Genomic DNA, 21332 nt, shown 5'->3' on the forward strand with positions numbered 1-21332 from the left:
CATTAATACACTGCTCAGCAAATCTGTTTATAGGGATTATGAATCCCATTAATCTCATCCCTATGGCAGTCTCACTGTTTTGTTTATGGGCATGTTTAATACAAAAAGCTCCTTAAGACAGCTTCACCAGCCACCCTACCAACTGTTCACATCTGAGTGTCAGCAGCTTCTCTCTTGTCTGTGCACAGGGAGGCAGGGAAGGGGCAGAAATGGCTCTGGGAATTTGCTCTGGGTGACCCAGCTACAGTTAATCTTAACTTTGAGAAAGCTAAAAATCACATTCACACATATATGCACATCTCTGTCTTAATTTACAGGCACTTTCTGGATTGAGCACTGCCTCAGCCTTTCCACACGTTGAATCCTTTTTTTATCCATCTAAGCCAGGACCTTGAAGTCCTCCTTCATTTTTAGACAGCTCAGTCCTCCTCACTGCAGGTAACAATGGAGTCCTTCTGGCCTGCATCCTCAGGAAGGTGCCTAATTGGCTCATGCAGCAAACAGCTAGACTGCTCCAATGCAGCAGGTTTCACTCCACTGTGCCCCGGATTCCCCTGGGAATCTCAGCTAGACAGAGGTGAGGGGTTGTTCTTGCTAGTCAGGGAGGGAAGGTACAGAGAGGATTTAGTCACAAATCCAGTTCCTGGCTGCCCTGTACAACTGGGTCTGCTGGTGGCACTGAGTGGTATCAGTCCCTTCCAAAAGTGCTCATTCTTATTCATGGTCTCTGCCCACTACCCCTCTCTCCTCCTAAAAGCCCCATAAACAACAGCTTCTCCCCTGCTCAGTAACCACCACCAGCAAATTCTTACAACACAGTCATGCCAACAAAGAAATCAAGCTAGTTAACCTTTAACTCTCTTTCCAACATCTGCTTCTTTCACCTGAAACTCAAAGCTAGGAGAAGGCAATTTGTGACACGTGGTCAAAACAAATAGATGGTGCACAGAGAACCATCTGGGCTGAGCTCTTCTCTATCCCTGATCAAACAAATCCACAGCTGCTACCAGGGTAACAAATGGGGCCTGGCATTTTGCTTCAAAATACAAACCCAAAAAAGCAAAAGGCAAGGGGGAAAAATTAAAACAGAGAAACAAATGACCCTCTGTCCTCAGCCCAACAGATGTCGGATGTATATGGGAAAGGGAAATTAACCAGTGAGGCAAGCACAAAGGAAAGATCAGGAGCTGCTGGGCAGGGACAGACACATCCCTTCCTTGCCCACCAAAAGGCAGGGTACTGCCATGGCTCAACCAGAGGGATGGATACAGGCCTATAGGAATGCTCTCATCTGTGTGAGCCTGAGGACACACATATAAGCAGAGATCTGATGGTTTTCTGGCCACCTGTCCTTCCAAAACCTTGGCTGGAGAGCTGAATGAAACTGACTAGTATTCAATTTTATGCCCTGTGAAAAGTCTTCTCTGTGAGAAGTTTTCAGAAGAACATTTCTGTAACACACTTCAATGACCAATAACAAAAGCCACCTAATTCTTCTCAATTAAATCAGATCCCCCAAGGTTGTGTTTGAGCTACTAAGGTAAGAACACCTATGATAAAGTCACCACATTAAATTATACCTAAATCATTTGAGTGAGTACAGTATCAAGGTACCTTTAGAAATGAAAAGGCTCCAAGTTACAAGACAGAACAAGTGCAAGGCTCTCCTATGCATGCAGAGTCAAAGCTTACTTCCTCCACCCTCACATTTTCTTCTTAACACACAAATATTTATTATCTTTTTATTCTAACAGTCATTTTCTCCTCTCAAAAACACCAACACTGCCAACAAGTGCACGCAGCCAGTAAACAGGAGCCATTCAAGAGTTTCAGTGGACTTTGTAGGGGTATTTATAAAAAAAAAAAAAAAAAGAAACATGCAAAGGAAATGAAAACTTGCTCTAAATACAGAGCAAGCTGGTGCACAGAACACAAAGCACTGGAATGGAAGATTCTTAGAGAAGCAAGGAAAACATTACTCTTTAGACAAAACCAAAACATACCCCTAGTTTACCTTTGTATTTGCCCACTCTTTCCTGCAACAGACTTAGAATTCACTTTATCCTTCCTGGTGATGTAACTGTATAAACATTCAAGGTCTTGTGTGAAATTCTGAAAAGCTGTGGATGGAACTCAAGCTCAGAAAGTCCCCAAGTTCCTAAAGTTTGCCTTGTTACATGAATACAGATTTCCCCATCTTCCCCCAACTCACTTTTTTTTTTATGTTTGGGTTCTCTGGTTTTGGCTGGTTGGTTTTGTTTGTTTTGTTTTTGACAGGGAGTCAGGAAAAATGTCAGGACATAAGAAAAGAGGGCCACAGTTCACATTTCCCCCAAGTGATCTAAGAAGCTGAAGGGTTGGCATCAGCTAACACAGCACTATGTGAATTTGAGGTTTGCTGTTTTTCCATGGATCAAAGACAAGCTCTATAAAGCTCACATATTAGAGGAGCAAAGAAGTATGAGCAACTCAAACATCTGTCTGCTATGCTGTAAAATGGCAAGGAAAAGAACCACTGATAAGTACAATACTTCAAAATAGTGGTTGCAAGGGAGAGTCTGCAGGCCTCATTCAGCACGGAAGCAGCTGTGTGTGGCACACTGATGACTGGGAACAAGAAAAATGCACTGAGTCTAGATAAACTCCAGCTATATATAAGCTTAAAATTATGTGAAGTAATCTTGAAGCAACTTGGAAAAGGCTGTGATGAATTCTTCATCATTTGAAAATTTAAAAATCAGATAAAACCTTTCATTCAGAAGTTACAGCATAAATTACAGGGTGGAGTTTTACTGGACTGTTATATTAGGAGGGGGTTTGGACTTGATGAACATAAACATTTCAGGGTGGAAGTGACTGCTTTGACATGAAAGATTAGATCCTTTTGATAAATTCCTAGTTAGCTGCTCTAAAACCAGTCAATTCAGCTACAATACACCAGTTACCACCAAATCACACCAAACATTTATATTCAAATACAATCTTCCTTACTGTCCTTCCATATCCAACAGAACTGTAATTATGAATTATACACTGAGGACAGTTGTAAATAGACACTGACTTTTTAAAGTGCAGGCCTAGAGAAAAAAAAATAAAAATTGCTGCTTTAACTGATTTGTGATAATTTTTTGCAGAGATGACTCAAAGGATTTATAAACAGGAAATACATTCCACTGAGATACAGCCCAGAGAAGAATCATACACTAGTAATATGTCCAGTATTTCAACATGTAGAGCACCACATTGTCAAGGTGTTGGACAGACAGACCTCCATGAGGCTGGATCTAAGGGAGTTAATACTACAGATGACAGAAGCCTTTGACCAAGCAGATTAAAAGGGAAAAAAAAAACAAAAAGCAAGAGAGACTCAGAAACATGAGATCTAAGTAACTCACCTGAAAAGGAGCCTTTCCTGTCAGACACTGATAAATGATGGTTCCTATACTCCAGAGATCAGCTTTGGCATCATAGTGTTGAGACATAATGACTTCTGGTGCCTTTTTGGGGGAGAAAACATAAATCTGTTTTATAAAAGATGTAGCTTTTTTTTTTTTGGCAGCTGCAAGAAACAAACAGAAGACAGTATGATGCTTTAAAAACCCTCGAGCTAGATTTCCCAATAACCATGAGAGGTTTGCTCCCAAGAAGACTCTAACACTACCTTGAGAGGACCAATTCTCTAAGCAGGGAAAGCAGATACTTGCACTCAGTCAGACAAAAAATAGCAGAGGCTCTCTTGCTATTTTGGGCAAGCTCATTACTTTCCCTTCTCAGCATACCACTTTCTGCTGAACCCACCTGTGCTCAGAAGTAGCCTCACTGAAATTGCACTGACAGATCTTCTAAATCAAAGCAAGTAGCAGGTAAATGATCAAGAAAGCAAAGGCTCACACTGCAAAGGTAAGCTTCAGCCTCCATCCTGATCTGCATCATGTATGCACTTTGCTCATTTAGCCTAAGATGGCAGCATATTAATTATGCTCCTGAGCCTGCTGCTAAGGTCACAGTTTGGATTCAAAGGCAGATCTGTGCATTTCAGTCCAGCAGCTCGAGCCCTGCTGTGCCTCAGACTCTGACTTCTCATCTCACACCATGCCCTTGGTTGCCCCCTCCCAGGCTTCTTCCAGAATGTGGAGATGATGCAAGTTCACAAGCCCCACAGCTCAGGTGGCAGGGAGCCTTAGGAGCAGAAGAAGAGGGACAGAAGGGCAGGCTTGCTAACCCCATGTGCTCATAACAACACATTTCATCACAGTGCTGCCAGCATGGAACAGGATCCATTTTCTAGCTCTGTTACAAGGCCACATGTAACAGAAGAAATAATGTCAGCAAGCAAGTTGTGGACAGGAGCTTGGTCTATCCCTAAGGGAAGCAGGCATGAATGTAAACAAAGCCTAAGAAACCAGGACAAGAACTGCACAAGGAGGTTTCAAGTCTCACATGATATGAATCATAACAGGGTTCAGACAGAAAGCTCATTCTGGTGAGGGTAAAATGCCTGTTTTTGTTGTTTAATGATAAAATGAAAAGAGCAGCAATGGGCTACATGCTAAAGCAGAGAATGAGGGCCTTGCCAGCAGATGTTCCCTGACCTACTGCACAGGATCCACAGTAACAACAGGGACAGAAATCCCAGCTGAACCCTCCTTCCTTCACATCCATCAGTAACAGAGAACACGAAACATTGAGATTCTTTGTAATGCCCAGAGCTGTACATAATAAAAAATAAGGTCATCACTAGTTTCCTCCAGCCATTTCAAAAAATAAGCTAGTGCTTTCATTTACTTTCACAGGAGACTCCCAAAGAAAAAATATCACTAAAAATAGACAATTCAGGAAACTCTGACCAGAGAAAAAAAAAATGACATCACCTTCACATATAGCATAGTTCAAATAAACATCAGGCTTCAAAAAAAGGGAGAGACAGGAAATCTGTGGAACAGACTACCAAACACAACACCCCTGTGCAGTGCAGCATAGCTTAACTCTGCCCAAAGAGTACAGACAAAAAAAAAAAACAACAAAACAAACAACTTAGAGTTGATTAGAGCATGTTCAGAAATCAGGTGCCTACCACCCCCAAGGCACTTGTAAAAAATTCAACCTAAATTGAGCTCAAAGTAAAAAGATTATGTGAGTCAGACACCCACATCCCCAGAAACTATTACATGGCTGGCTTTGACATTTTTATTTCTGGCCTGGTTTTCTCATTTTTAATTTCACTGACTTGATGCTACACTGAGATCTTGACTGCTACCACAAGCAAAAAAGATTACCTCCTCACATCCTGTCCCAAAATGGAAAGTACAAAGGGAGTGAAAGGGATCAGTTGGATTTTTTTTAAACACATCTGTTTCATAAGCTAAAAAGTCATCCTGGAAGAAGCTGGTTTGGTGAAAGAATTAGTGGGGGAAGGAGGATTAGGGAGTGCAAATGCAAAAAACAAATTGCAAAAAGAAGCAGGTGACCTCCATTTACATCCATGTGCTGAGTTGTCCAGCAAAGTATACTCAGGAGGAAGCTAGCCAGAATGGCAAAATCTCTTCCTGCATAGGTCCACAGTTCTGCAGGGATTCTTCAAGACCAAAGAGCTAAAAACAGTTGGAGATTTTACAAAACTGCTGCTAAAGAGAGACTTCATTCCTGGTGCTGTGGCCTTAGCAAAATCAACCACAATGCCTTCAGTGGAGAGGCCCTAGTCCCCTCTGGAAGATAGTTTCTGGGAGCAGACATTAATCAATACCCTGTTCAGTCCTATTTATTGACAAGCAGCTCACCTGAAAGTTAGAGGACAACACAGGCACCTGTTGTCCAACATTATCAGCAGCTAAAACTTTATGAAGTCTCCCTGTGAAACAGCTGGTTTCTGACAAGTAAATAAAATTTCACTTTTCGGGGAAAAGACTAGCAAAAAAAACCCCAAAAAACCCAAAGCCTTGCTTCTGGGGGGAAAGGAAGAACAATGCAGAAAAGCCTGTAGGCAAAACACACTTACCATATACATTGGTGAACCACACAATGTTGCTGCCATCATATTATTCTGCAGGTATCGGGCAAACCCAAAGTCAGCTACAAAGAGACATGGAGAGGTAGGTCAGGATTGTCTGATCCAGTTCTAGAAAGCTTGCACCTTCCCCTGTTGATTCCCCCTACTTTCCTGTCACTTCCTATGAATCTTGTCAGCAAGTTAAGGACCCCATCTTAACAAGGATTACCTCTGCAGGTTACTCAGCATCTGATCATATGATTATTTAGAGGCTCTCTCAAGGTTACCAGATATTTCAAGCTAGGAGACAGACACAGCTGTTTACACTGTCAGCTGTCACCAATAACTTGGTATGACTAGCTATTCCCAGGACCAGGTACTTGTCAGGGAAGCAGGACAGAGGAGCTGTAGGGTACCTCAGACCCAAGAGCAGTCGTGCCTACAGCCCTCCTGTCTGCATCGTGGCTCCCAGTCACTTCCACCTCCCAGGGAACTCTGCATTTCACAAAACAACACTCCAGACAAACAGGCAGCAACACTTCAAGCTCTTCCACTGGACCTAATTTCTCAGCTGAATAAAAGCATTAACACTTTCTCCACAGCACAGGGTTCAGGTGGGGGGAACAGCTTTAACTAATCGGTGTCATCTTCAGCTCCTGAACACCACCAGAAGTCCACGTGCTGAGGGACGTATCACCCAGTACTCATTTCTGAGGGACCACAGAGAATACACGTACTCTGCAACTGGATCACTGGAGCATTTATCCCAGCTACTGGCCTATCTGTGGCACTTGTCCAATGTGCAAAAAGTTCATTTCATCCAGAGGCAGGCTCGGCCTGTGGGAACACCTGAGCTCAGGTGCACCTGGCTCCTGCTGTCCTCTGAGGCCAGGAGAGCAGCTAGTTTCAGGCCTTAAGACACCAACATTTACCTCCATTCTATTAAAAGCTGAAAACAAAAGTCACAACAGCTGCTCATTTCTCAGTAAGCCTGGTGATTACAAGGCAATTAGGGCAGGCTGGTATTTGTTTTTACCAAGGGAGGCATGGTTCAAGCTTGAAAGTGGAGCAAGGCCTGCTCCATTTTTTTTTTTTGCTTTAGGCCTGTGTCCTGGCAGAGCAAAAAGCTTTGCTCCCACTGCCTGGGGGCACCTAACAGGTACATCTAGCAGAGAAACTAAGCGAGGAAGATGAAAAACATGAGGCCATTTTAAAAAGTGCAGCAATTCTTTCCTCCCCCTAAACAGTCAGCCAGAGACAGACGGGCCCGCCACCTGCCCATCACCGGGCTCTCCTGAAGGCGCTTAGGGCGACGTTTGCAGCAGGGTCTTACCTATCTTTATGCGAATGTTGTTGGGATTTGATTTCCTGCCTCCTGCGTAGGAAAGGAGGATATTCTGTGGCTTCAGGTCGCGATGGATGATGCCTTTGCTGTGCAGCATTTTCATGGCACCTGCGATCTGCTGGAGAAAGAGCCTGATGGTGTCTTCGCTAAGCGTCCGCATAGCTAGGGAGGAGGGGGGAAAAATAACCACAGATGAAAAAAATTGCAACGCCAGTTCTCTGAAGAGCCCAGAGGGCAGATTCTCCGCAGCAATTAGCCATAATTTGGCATTTTTACCTCCATGTATGGTGTTTTTTCTCCACACGCTGTTTCTGAATGAGAGAGCATTTGAATTCCCAGCTTGTTCTGTGGTCAGGGCTGATTTCAGCCCTGAGTCTCTTATGGTGAACTCAGGCCAGTGGCAAAATTTGGATTATCCACAGGGTCCAAAGACATTTGGCAAGGTTTAGGGCCTCCCTCAGTAAGAGCTGCCAGCCAGCTCTAGGTGTACATCAGAGAGAAACTTATGGCCCAAGGAGAAGGCTGGTCACTACCTTTGGGCTACAGTCAATAAATTCAGAGCCATATCTCAAAGACTATGTCAAAACCTGGAGCTAAAAGATGCACTAGACCAAATCATAATTCTAATTCCAAACCCAGTGTTAGGATGAATCACAATACAATACCTAACCCTATGAAACAGTCCCTGCAAGCTGTAATTGACACCCTCCATCTTGCATCCATAGGTAGGAAAGAGCAGCAAGACTGTTTCAGAATGCTTTTATAAGCAATTAAAAACATAAATACTAGTAATCCAAATCCACAAATATGGAAGCTCTGAACTGTACACTCTTGAGATACAGGCTTCCCAAGAAGAGTGGTGTGAAAATACACACTGAAGGGCTTAAGACAATGTTCACCTGGTTCTCCTAATCAGAACTATGAGGCATTAGTTCTCATTAAGAACTGTGTTGATGAAATTCTCACCTGAGCTGAGAGCAGCCTGCTGAACAAACCCCAGGATCAGCAGTACTACCAGCTTGCCTTATGTCAGTCACTGAGCAAGTCAGGCTAAGAGCAAGCACCATTCCATTTGAATAAAATAATTTATTTTGTGAAAGGTCCTTGTAAATTACTTGGGACTTCATTAGTGTTTTTCCAGCTGTTTTCCAGTAAGACATTAAAATGAGCTGGCAGGAGCTTCAAAATGCTACTCTACCTAGTTAGCTAAAAGGGAGGAATCCTTATGAAAACACAGAGGAGGTTGCACACAGCTTTAACACAACACAGGAAATTAAAAATCTAACTTTTAAAATGCATGCATGGGAAACAGCACAGCACACAGATAAGTTAAAGCACTTAAAAGAGAAAAAACTTCCACTGCTCCCAAACTTCACTGCTCTAGAAGGAGGCACAAGCAGAGCTATAATACCAGCATGGCTGTCAGCTGGTCCTGGACCCACACGTGAGATCAGTGCACATGTTTCTCTCCCCTCACTGGGCCTTTTTGCTTATGAACTAGCATTCAGCTGGAATTCAAGAGACTCCTCTGCAAGAAGGGGAGATTCTACGAAGGAATTTTTAAAGCTCAGATGCAAGTCTTCTAAACAGGCTTGCATCTTCTGGGGGGGGAAGCACTGCCTCATCTTTAACATGGCTTTCCCCAACCTCCTGCTGAAATATACCAGTGTACTCAGTCCTGAACTATTTTCTGTCTATTAAAGGTCCAGCATCTTAGTTGTGCTCACTCTGCTCTCCAATACAAGGTCTCTGCAATATTTCTGTGATTACTATTCAAGGAAATCTATTCAGGAATGGTTAATACATCATCTTTAAACAAAACAACGAGAATTGCAACGTTTTTTTCCCAATTCAGCTCAGGTTCAGGAAAGGACAGGCTGCCTCATCAACCCCTAAACATGAAGCAAGACTTGAAACTTGGCAGTTCTTAACAGTAATAAGCTACCAGACAATTACAAACTCCTGACTAAATACACTCTGCCTCTAGCAGAGAGGCTGTGTTGTTGAGAGCCTTGTTCTGACCTGCAGTCCCAACAGCATGTCACATCTTTAAGGCATTACCTGCCTGTTTATGTAATTTGGTGGCTGTAAGGCTAACACAGCACTAGCCACCATCCCTCAGCAAATGACCTGAGCCTCCCTAATGTGGAGCCTAACTCTTTACATTGACAACACCACTGCTACCAAGATCAGAAAAATCCATTCACCCAAAGCAAAGAGGGCCTCTAAGCTACTAATTTCTGCAGCATTTTACCTTTTTCACTTCACAGAAGTCTGTACACAGCTCTCAGCCCTGCCAAGGTGCTATTCTGACACACACAGAATCTAAGCTGGTGGCTTGAGCCTGCAAATAGATTCCCCCAGTGCAACTGCTGTGGCATAGTGCAACTATGCAAAATCAGACAGTGCTCTGTTGGCTCCTTTGGCAGCATTACATCTCACAAATCCAGATAGTGCAGCAAGGTAGGACTGTGAAATTGAGACACTTTTCCCTCAGTAACAAAGAAGTGGACTTGTGGAACAGCAGGGCATACCCTTTTACCACCCTTCAATAACAATCAGGCGGCAACACAGAAAACCAGAAGTCCTTATCTTTCTCAGCCCATCAGCTACTGCATGACAGCAGCAGTCTCCAACTGAAGGACAGAGACATAAATACAACTGACATTTTCAGTTACTTCAGGATATTGGTCTGCAAGACCAGCTACCACCAGGAGAGGAAGGGAGAAGATAACCAAGACTCATTCGGTTTAGGTGCCACCAAAAAAAATGTGTGGAGAATGAAACAACTTGCTCTGTCTGCTATATCCCAAATATGGAACTTGTACTTCTGTCCCTGTCAGAAGATAGCATCTCTCATCTTCACCAGAAAACCGCTGGCAAAACACTAAGCTTACACTGAAGTCAGTGCATCCCCATGGAGGCATGTGGTCAGCAACACATTCTTGCAGAGAATGCTGTTTCATAAGCCTTACTCTGCCATTACTGAGAAGTAATAACATCCCTGTGTTTATTTTCATGGGCTCCACTTCAGTGACAAGGCACTCAGCTTACTGCCTTGGGAACAGCAGCTACACAGGTCAGTAAATCAGAGCAAATATTTACTGTGGGTCAGTGCAGGGCCCGTGTGTCTTGTAGCTCTTGAAGCACAGGAAAAGGATGAAACCACCTAAAAAGAGCCACGGTCAGACTGTGCTGAGATGTTCAACTGCCAGGTTCACTGTAGAAAACTGCCCTTGTCTGCTGATCCAAGGGTAGATGCACTGGAGTACACCCACTGATTTTATGTGACACCACCATTTTGGAAAAGTTATTTAGGAAAAAGAACTTCTCCTCTTAACCACAGGTGCCACAAGTATCTTTTTAAGATGGTTCCAGTCCTTTTAAGGTGGGTCCAATCCAAATCATGCTCAAGTCTGAGAAACCAAACTGATTCATTTGGGGCTATTTATTTGTAACTCCCCCCACTCCATCTGTGCAGAACATGCCCAGTGAGACTCCTATGAAGTCTTATGTACAAGTCAGAAGAGTTATTCCAGACAGGTCTAGTCTCATCATAAATATTCTTAATTACCTAGTTGTAAAGGGTGAGAATTTACACTGCAGTGCCCCACACCTCTTGTTTGCAAAGGGGTGCCCACACCACTTGGGATGAATCACAAAATCACAGCTCCTTCTGCACATGTTGTAGTTAAGCCAAGAAATGGCCTGCTTTGATGTGAAGTTTTCTTCAGAGATGAACTCCCCAAGAAGCAGCTTTAAGGAAGGTCATGAATAGGCACTTACGAACTGTCCTAACAGCCTGTGCCAATGCCATTTCACAGAATTTAAGAAGAAATTTTAGATCTGCCTGCTCTGACCTCCTGAGTACACAAAGCCAGAGAATAGGAGTTATTTCCATGCTGAGCATGGTCACTTCTGAACACTTCCCACAGCTCTACCATGCAAACCAGCATTCTGCCACTCTCAGCTCAAAATATACCCTATGAGGGGCTTTAAAAGACAGCAACATCCACAGAGATCTAAGAGAAGGGAAATCACATTGTGCCCATTAAAGAACACCACCACAGAAGTTGTGCTCAACAAAATACACGCAACCTTGAGTTGTATCAAAGAGATGGGGCTGACCCACAGCATAATCCAGCAGAAGCACATATTGCACTGAAACGTGCACACACGCACGTCTTCCAGTCATGAAGACAAGGAGAATTAGAGAGCCTTTGGATTCAATTACCATATTGCCTAATGCTTGTAATTAGAGGGCAGAATAGACCGGGAAGCTTACAAGCATCTTGTTCAATGAGAAACAGGGGATTTGCATGCACAGCTTGCTTAAGTGTTAGAGGAACTACCAGCAAAAACATCTGAGGAGTCAGTGGGAAAGTAGATGCTGCAATTAAATGTCATCACACAATTATTAAAATAACTGAAGCAGCACAATAACTGCTCAATAGAGATGAGCCTCCTGCATACCACTGAGACAACCCTGCAAGAAACACCAACTTTCCAAGATGAGCTTTCAGGAAAATAAATAAATCAATCAGAAGCACCCGAAGCACTTGCAGAAGCTAGGAGAGGAGATACCCCAAAGCAGCATGTGGTAGAATGGAAAAAGTCACGATGCAAAAGCTGAGACTCATATCTAGGCTCTGGGACCTGGAAGACCCAGATCTCTGCTGCAGTGATTGGAGTAACTGATTTTCTTGCTGCAGCCCCTTACTGACTGCTCCCTCTGGAAATCTGTGCCTGCTGGGTTTTCTTTACTGGCAACAGGCATACACATGTTAAATGTTAAAATAAAGGTAAGCACCAATTTTCCAGTCACAACAGGTGCTCTTCACAGTTGTCCAGGAAAAACATTTTATTAGTTAAAACCAGCTAATGGTAGCTTTTTCAAATTAACTCAGGCAAAGAATGATCAAACCCCAAGCAACACTGGAACAAACCAAACTGGGGTAAAATTGAATTTTATTCGGAAAGCACCATTCATTGTCACTTTCTCAAGCAAGCCAACAATTTCCTGAGTAGTCTCATTTGAAAAAAAAAGGAAGTGAGCTGTATTAATAGCCTAGCTAATTGCATAGGATGCTTCACTTTTTTTTTTTTTTTTTTTTGGTGGGAAATGATGGAAGGGAGATTATGTCAATGGACACACAGAAGTAGCAGTATGAACAGGAAGGTTTTCTACAAACCCATGTTTCTATAAATCATTTGGTCAGAAGCTGTGTTCTTATTTACATTTGCAGCTTTGCCAACCAGACTGCACAGCCCAATGCTTTAACATCAAGGTTCACTTCATGTGCATGAAAGCTAGAAACTTTAGCTTTCAAAGCCCATTCATTGGTAAAACTGAAGTTTGACTACTTTTTAAGAGCATTTCATTAATAAAAATATGCACTTGCATTCAAGAAGAAAAAGATATCAAATATAAAACCATTTTCACTTGGTATTCATAACAGCATTTAATCACTACCAGAGATGCTCATTTTAAAGCATAGCAATACCCCATACCATCACTTATCTAAGACCAAGCACAGTAACTCTGAATTTTAAACAACAAATGCCTGTCACTTTAACTCACTCACATTTTAAAACACACAAAAGGCAGTGTGTCCTTTCCTTAATTTTCAGAAAAGAATTTAGTACTTGAAGAAAAATGAAAGACCACAAATATAATTCATTACCCTGTATGAATAGAGTGCAACATACTAACATAAAGCCTGAAATAAGTCATTCTAGGGATACCAACACTAGCTGTAGGGCAGACAAAAATTTAACTTTTAATCGTTCAATTTTTTTTGCCATTTCCAGGCATCATGTACCTCAATTAAGGAGCCTGAAGTATTATCCAGCTGACTAGCTTCTAATTTGAACAATGTGAACAAACTTTGTTTAACCATGACACAGAGCCCCACAAGAAATGAGATTAAAGTTGTCTCTTCACATTTAGTAATCTTCTAGTTAACATGCAAAACAACAAGAAAGCTACTTTTAAAAATATACATAAATACAGGCAGGCCAACAGAAAATAAGGGCTGCCTCTGACTGCAGCTAAGCAACTTGTTCAACACGTTATCCCCCAGTGCTTACGTACTCAGGGGCAATGTGATTTTCACAGTGGCCAGGATCCTGCATCTGTGCAGTGGCCTGTACTGAAAAATAGCTTGAGATTGAAATCTGAGCCCCAGCAATACTGCTGGGTAACATGCAAAGCATCTTTCATTCGGTTTGATGGCAAAGACACACACTTCTCTGACACCAAAAAGGTTCTTCAAGGCACCACAGTCACAGATACCTGTGCTGTGTTATTCCAAAGGCCCTGAAGTTTGTAGTTTCCATCACCCTCACAACACTGCTGGCTCTACACTTCAGTCACCTTCAATACACTGGGAAGAAATGTGTTCTGGCCTAGACGTGGAGGCTCCCTTAGGGGGCAACGTAAAGAAAGTGAAATACACTCCTGGGATCTTATTGTAATCCAAGCCTACAGAACTGCAAGGCTTGAGTAGAAATAACTTTCTTTCCAGTGACCAAGAAAATGACAAACCACATCCCTAGCAGTGCTAAAGTGTGTTTAATCTATAAGGCTAAAACATGTAACAACAGTCACTGCTGACCTACATAGCAAAGACTCCAAGACTAGCTTTTATTGTCATGGGTCCTCTGTTTTCCAATTATCACCTTCTGCAAGGATGAACCTTGCAGAAGAAGAGCAGTGATTCTCTGTTTATTTTGCAGGAATTAAAAAAAAGAGAAAACCATCTGCTTACTTAGATCTTACACAAACCCCAGCAATTTTAATGAGCTAAAACAGTCAGCGTTTTCTTCTGAATACAGAGGATGTTCTCCATACTGCTCTACTTACTGTGAAGATAGTCTGCCAGGTCACCACCATTACAGTACTGCAAACAGAACAGAAAGCTCAGTTAATGCAAGGCAAATGAAAGATTAAAAAGACAAACAGTAAACTTCACAAGGATGGCAAACTTAGCATGGTGTTTAAACATAAATAACCACACTTATGTCAAAATATGTATTCAGAAGCTGGCAGGAAACAACCAGCATTCCAGTAGGTTCCCTTTCTGTCCTGTTTCCCCTACATGTTACATTGCATTATGAGCCATCAGCATTAACTAGCTTTTCTGCATGTGCACATCATGCACATCAGAGAGACAGATAAAACCAGAAAAAACAGAAGGGTCGCCACTGGAGAGACCACCAGAAAGCTGGTTGAGAAAAGCTAGGGAGCAGCCATGGATAAAACTGGAATTCCCCACATATCACCAAGGAAAGTCAGCAAGACCTGAGAGTACAGACTCCAGAGGAAAGAAAACGTTCAAAAGCTTTGCAACTAAGCTGTGTGGAGAAAACTTACTTTCCATGTAGCTTTGAAGCAGATAATACCCAGTAACACCCATCTGACCCTTGAGGTAAGAGTCTGGCTGATTAAACCTGTGCCAGCATGACCTTCTGACAGCAGCAATATGAAAAATCCCCCTGGCTGCTGTATTCACCCAGACTGCTCTGGTTCTCAACGGCATGCAGCTGCAGATTAGGTTAGCAAAAGCATCACAGGTGGGGCTGTAAGCAGAAAGCTCTACTTGTGTAATAAATTGTTAGTTTAAACCAGGTTTAAAAAAATTTAATGAACTACAAAAAGACACACTCACCTCCATAACCAAGTAGACAGAGTTTGCCAGTTCCTGTGAAAAGAGAGAATGGAAAACCATAAGATTTATGCACTGAAATATTTCACATCTGTTACATTTGCTGTATTTGTTTTTGAACAGGTAAGCTTTGCTTTACATGATTCAGGCTGAAGAGAGGGGGGAGAACAATTATGAACTAAATCCTGGAGGAAAGTGCCAGGTATTTTAAGCATTTTATTCTTTTCTCTGTGTGTACCTGTTCAACCAAGCAAAATTCCTGTATTGTGGCTTGGGTCTTCATGCTCCTTTTTAGGTTTAACAGCAGCATGCAGCACAGATGCTGGCACACTACTATCTTAGAGCCTTCATCATTTCCACATTTAACTTAGCCCTTTATAGCAGTTATGCCCACATGAACAGTGCTTGTCTGAAGAGAGAGGTAAGAGCAACACAACTCTGGAACCTGCAATTCGACCCCACAGCTGAAAAGAACCTAACAGATCCAGCCTCGATTTGAGGACAAAAAGGAACCATCTCAGGTCAAAAACACATCACTGACCAATGAACTTTTACACATGCATTAACAGAGTACTATTATGGGGTGGCTAAAGCTTTCGGGACTATCATGAGGGTCAGTGCCACCAAAGTCCAGGCCAAATGCTCATCTTAAATTTGCTACCAGGTGCTGCACTGTTATCCTGCCTCCAATCTTGAGATTTTACCTCCAGCCTTTAGCTGATCTTTTCCACCGGCTCCCAGGCCTTAGGGAGCAGGTACCAGGCAGGATATACACTGCAGAAGCACAGGATACTGCAGAGAAGTGCCCCACAAACACGCAGCAGCACAGAGCCCCAGCAGCAACCTGTGGCTGAACCAGACACACACTGCCTGCCACCCGCTCAGCAGAGCCAACAACCACCAGCAGAGAAGATGGGAACAGCCAGATGTTTCAGCCCTGGGTAGGCCCAGAAGGGTGAATGACTCTAAACCCTCTTGTTGAAGCAGAGGTCAGACAGAAGCAGACCTACTACATAAAAGTCTGTATGCCACACATCACTCCAAAACTCAAGGCCCAGTCCTGGACAGGCACAGGCTGCAATTATCTGGGTGAGTGGAGAAGCTCAGAAAGCAACAGCAGAGCAAGAGACTTCACTCTGTTTCCATAGCTCGAGGGCAGCATGCCTCTGCTTACAAGCTGTTTAGACACCTGCCTACCCAGCTCTTCTTCGGAGCCTGACTACAATTGCAAAAAGCCCCAATATCCACCCTACCAGCCTTTTAGTTTCCAAGCAGTCTCCACTGTCTGCTTTGAGCCCTTTTAATCTTCACCTGCCCACAGGGCTCTACCTCCCATCAAGCCTGTATGAAATTCACTTGGTCAACACCTCAACTGCTCAGCACCTCTTACCACTTCTCTTGCAGTCCTCTTTTAACCTCAGAACTTGAAATCTGAATTTCCAGATGTTTGCTAGAAGACTCGTTTGAGGAAGAGAGGGAGAGGGAAGGAAGCTGAACTATCTGGGATTTGAGAAACTCAAGCCACAGCTGCATGCAGCAAGGGCTGCCTTCCCTGGAGGGACAGGAGGCACTGGGCAGCCCAGCAGCCCCCGAGCACATGGCTCCCCTGGTTTGAGCATTAACCAGACCCTGGGGCTGGCCATCCCAAGTTCTTACAGCTGTTCTCACAACCAAGCCCAGCCGAGCTTTTTGGAAGTCCCTTGTTTGTCCAAAAAAGCAATTCTGTGATACTTCAAGAAGGTGTTTGTTGCATTTCCCCGCTTTGAATGGGCCTTGTTTTCCCATCTCTGCATTTTAAAGCAGCACACGTTACTTCATCCACTTTCATACACACTTCAGATGAAGTGGGAAACCAGTCTGTGTTTAAAAGCAGTAGCCCAGTGAAGCAGTGCAAGAAGAAAACCCCAGGCATTGCAAGGGACAAAGTGAAAATTTTCAGAAGCATTCAAAGCCCACCAGCTCCTGCTGTCCTTAGCAGCAACAGTGGAAAGTCAAGGTTTATAAAAGACATGCAAGGCTTCTCTCTACTCCAGGAAAACAAAACAAGTCCAAAAGATACTTGTAGTAAATTAGCCAATAGCTAATTTACACTGTACAGTTCAGTTGTTTTTCCACTGTATGTTATTTAAAGACTCCACAAACAAACACCAGCAAGTAATTGATTTTTGGCAGCCAGTGTGTACAGTGACTAGGGTTAAATAAGGACCTGCACAGGCAAGGGAGATGCTCTGCTCGACTTCCCCAGCAACAAAGTGACCTTGGTGGTTGGTGGTTTTATTCCACCAACACAGGGTGAAGAGATAAGAGGCTTCTAGGAGAGAAGTAGGTGGCTCCCCCAACCACCCACTGGCACAGCACCCTCTGCAACACCCATGCCTTGCTAGAAGCTCTGTCCATCTGCTGCACACACACCCACCACAGCAGAGGAACATTCAGCAAGTGCATCTGCAGACCGCAGACGCCTGTAGCCAGGACGACAACTTCCACATTTGCAACTTCAGTATTTCAAGATTCTGTAGGATTTTTTTTATTTTTTTTTTAACCAAAATTAAACATTTCTTTCAGGAAGACCCCCAGAAACAAGCTCTTGTCTGGAAAAATCCTTTAAGCCAGTAGCTTACTTTGGTTATAGTGGATACAACTGTCTGAAGAGACTTCTGGTTTCTCAAACAGGCTGATGGACTTTCCTCAAGCTGATTCAGCAGCAGAAACTTTCTTTTCAGTTTCTATCCTTCCAGACTACTTATGATTTTTCCATTAACAAAACAAGGAAAAATTGCTGCAAGTCACATTTTGCACGCTACCAGTCTCTCTGAAGAGAAACAAAATGCCCAAACCACTTATTTCCACATCAGTATCAAGGATAACATTACAGTTTGTCACATTTATGCAGGGACCGATGTTTAAGAAGTGCTACAGATAATTCACTCTGAAACTCTTGCTCACATGTGCCAGGCTATGCAGCCAAGGCTAATCCTGTCACTAAACAAGCTTGATCAAGGGAACAGCATATAGAGACAACTCCCCAACTTTTCCTTTCATCACTAAGTGCAGCAGTACCCTGCCCATGCTTCACAACAGCACCAAGAGGCCTCTGCCAAAGACGTTAAGCTGATAATTAATCAGTCTGGATCATTGCCTGACTCATAGTTCTTGCAGCAGAGGCCCCAGCAATGAAGTTACAATTTAATTGAGTGTAAAAATAGGCAACAGCCTCTACTGTCTACAAATAACACACAATTGCTGACAGAAGACAAAGAAATGAAACTTCATTTAGCAGTACAGCATAAATCACCCCAGAACAGTGCTGTGTTAAAATTCGTCACTGGGACACTAGGCAGGATGGTGTTATGAAGACCAAAACCCAGCAGTCCTGTTTCCCTTTAAATTTTCTCTCCACCCATACTGGAAGGTGGCATGATTCTCTTCTTGGAAAGTGTGTGTTTAGGTGTGTCCAAAGGGAAATGTCTGGGTGTACCCACAGTTAGTCATCCTCCTACCACAGCTTAAAAAGCCTGTGAGAGGAAACTTCCTAAGAAAAATCCTCCTCTGCACTCTACCCCAGCACTTAGCCTGCCACCAAGCTTAGGAAGATGTTTAGCAATGGAAAAAAGTTGAAGCTTCAACTACACAACACTGCAAAACTCTTGTCAGCAATGCAGTGGTCTCACCAATCTCTCTGGGACCAGTGTTGTAACAGACACCAGAATAAAACCAGCCAGGAATGGCTTCTCCCTCACACAAACCCTCCTTGCTAGGAAGGGTGGGGGATGCAGAAGGACCACTTAGGAGATGGATGTAGCTCCACTGTTCCACCCCTGTGCTGAGCACCACATGGCTGACAAGACTCCTACTACTTACAGAAGAGTAAAAACCTCTTGGTATTATTTCACTCTGGCTCACAGCTTGACTTAAGCAGACCAATCTCTAAAGAGGGAAAGGAAAACCATCCTGCTATGCAAGGATTATCTCCTGACTCAACTATTTGAACAGAAGCAAGGTAAGACAATAGTAACATTAGCCCGAATTGTGGGAGCACGTACTAATACTGACCCTCTGGAAAACAGATCTAAAGCAAACAGCTAAAAAGTATTCACAGGCCTTTTGACCTCACACAAAGAAAAAAAAAAAATTGGAGCCTGTTGTGTTTCTCTGGCCCTAGACACTCTCTTCTCTCCTTCTGAACCTTACCAATAAGGAATGAAGGAACATTTCAAGAAGGTTTCCAGTTCAGGAGACAACAATTAACTCAGATGAAGGAAGAAAAGGAGGAAAGAAGAGCACTCATTCACTGCAGTATAACCTCCTCTCCACACTGACACACAATACCACAAGATGTTTCTCAAAACCAGGCACAGCTTCACAGCCAGACAAAAGCACAGCTTAGGACAGACTTTTGGGATTCAGGTATGCAGCCAGTGAGGTCCTGCACCAAGAGAGTTAGCAGGTTATAAAAAGCCAGCAGCCACTTTCCTCTTGCATATGGGCTACTGGAAGTGACACATCATGGGCTGCAGTAGCAGTCACACAAGAATGAACCAGGAGATCACATGCAAGCAACCAACACCATCACTCAATGTCTACTCCGTATTTTTGCCTGTTTTGGCACATCCAGGTCCAGCAATAAAACTTACTGCTACTGACTGGAAAGGTTTACTAACAGTCAGTAGTTCTTTGACTTCCCAAAGCAAAGAGGGCTCCTAATTTCTTCATGTAGATCCCAGGCAACAAGCATAAGAAGCAAGACTCAAGAGAGGTTCACAGGCTTTTGTACTGGCTCTTGACTGCGTTCTGCTTCCTACAGGCCTGTCGGCTTGCTCCAGGATGTGGAGCACCAGAGGAGGCACAGGGCAAGCAGGAGGGAGGCCCTGCAGCATAGAGGTGGTTTGTGGCCAGCCTTGCCATGGGCAGCTTTCTGTAGGACCAGAAGAACAACGATGCCAAGAGCCCATGTTGCCCTATTCCAAGCACTAGGATATTCTCTGCTCATGAAACAGATTAGTTGTTTCAGGACAGGTTGTACTTTGGGGCAGATTTAAAACAGCAGGAAAACTATCTTCTGGTTTTACACAGGCTTCAGGAAGGGAGGGGAAGGCACTTCCCATCCCCTGGCAACAGTCCTAAAGTCTGCATGTCATTAAAAAAAATACAAAGAAGACAACGTCATGTCTGTGGAACTGCTGTTTGCCAGACAACTAATAACACCACAGACAAATGGCTGGATAGCTGGTAACATGGCTAGATCTTCCAGTCACCTGAAAAAACATCACCATCTCTTCCACTGGACACCAGCTTTCTGCAGCTTCCTTCAAATCAGCCACAGCTCTTTGCTCCTCTCCATCTCCACCTCCAGGCAGTGGCAGGCTGCAGTAGCTGCCACAGCCCCACTGACTGGACATCAACTGTTGGCTTCACTCAAGGTCACTGCAGGCCTCCATCAAAGCCCTGAGATCCAACATGCTTGCTGGATGACTGATGGCTGCCATGCTTGCAGAGAGCTGGAACAGGAAAACATGACTCTCCTTCAGAGGCAGGCTGGGCCTCTGCAGAGCAGCACACTACAGCAAGTCAAAGCTGCAGTCAAGTCAAGAGTTACCTCTGAGCCTAACCACAGAAACCAAAATATAGAATTAATGTCATAATAAGAGCAAGCATAGAGACGAAGTGGCAGGTTCCACCAGTCACTGAGCTTCAAGGCAAGACCAAAAACATGCATTAGAACAAATTGAAGGCTCTTGCTGCTGGCACACTGAGAAGCAATCACTTTTTGCAGCAGCCATGTTCATCGGGGGTAATGCAGCACCTCCTACCCTAGTCTGTGTCCCCAACTGAGCAAGTCCTAGGGAGGCTCTACTGCCTGAGCATGCAGTGCAGCTCACATCTGTATGCAGCAGCTGCAGCAGCCCAGCAAGGATTAGAGCCTGCAAAGGAAAAAAGCAGCAGAATCTTGAAAACTTCAGACTTTCTGACATGCAGCACAAAGAAGTGGCCACCCCTTTGCCAAAAGGCAGATTAAGACCCAGAAGCTTCTTTAAACAAAAGTAATTTTTTGCAAATACAAATTGCAAATAACAATAACTTATGTTAATGTTATCAAGAGAGGAAACTTCAGAATTCTAAGAACAACAGTAAATATACTGAAGATCTAATTTGTTTATTCTTCATCTCCTTTCAGTATCACAGTCATATTATAAAACGAACATTTAAGGTTGAATTCCCCATTACCTTAAGCTCAGTCACATGTACTGGGCTGAAATCCTTGCATACCATAAGGCTGCACTTTGTGAACCTGCCCAAAGAGCAGGACTAGGGGGGGCAGTGCTAGGGGTCCAGG

At 43.5% G+C, this 21332-nt stretch overlaps 1 protein-coding gene across 6 annotated transcripts in view; it reads right to left on the reverse strand.

Moving 5' to 3' along the window:
• The window catches only part of ULK1 (unc-51 like autophagy activating kinase 1), a 96833-nt gene that overhangs the window by 47166 nt on the left and 28335 nt on the right, over positions 1 to 21332 (reverse strand). For all 6 annotated transcript variants that reach the window (XM_051633777.1, XM_051633776.1, XM_051633774.1 and 3 more), the window contains 5 exons: positions 15002 to 15034; positions 14197 to 14233; positions 7320 to 7493; positions 5996 to 6069; positions 3396 to 3497 (listed from right to left, as the gene is read on the reverse strand). In XM_051633777.1, coding sequence (XP_051489737.1) covers positions 3396 to 3497; positions 5996 to 6069; positions 7320 to 7493; positions 14197 to 14233; positions 15002 to 15034 — 420 coding nt within the window. The remainder of the gene's footprint in view (positions 1 to 3395; positions 3498 to 5995; positions 6070 to 7319; positions 7494 to 14196; positions 14234 to 15001; positions 15035 to 21332) is intronic.

This window comes from Apus apus, chromosome 16 (genome assembly GCF_020740795.1).
Source record: "Apus apus isolate bApuApu2 chromosome 16, bApuApu2.pri.cur, whole genome shotgun sequence".
Taxonomy (NCBI): domain Eukaryota; kingdom Metazoa; phylum Chordata; class Aves; order Apodiformes; family Apodidae; genus Apus; species Apus apus.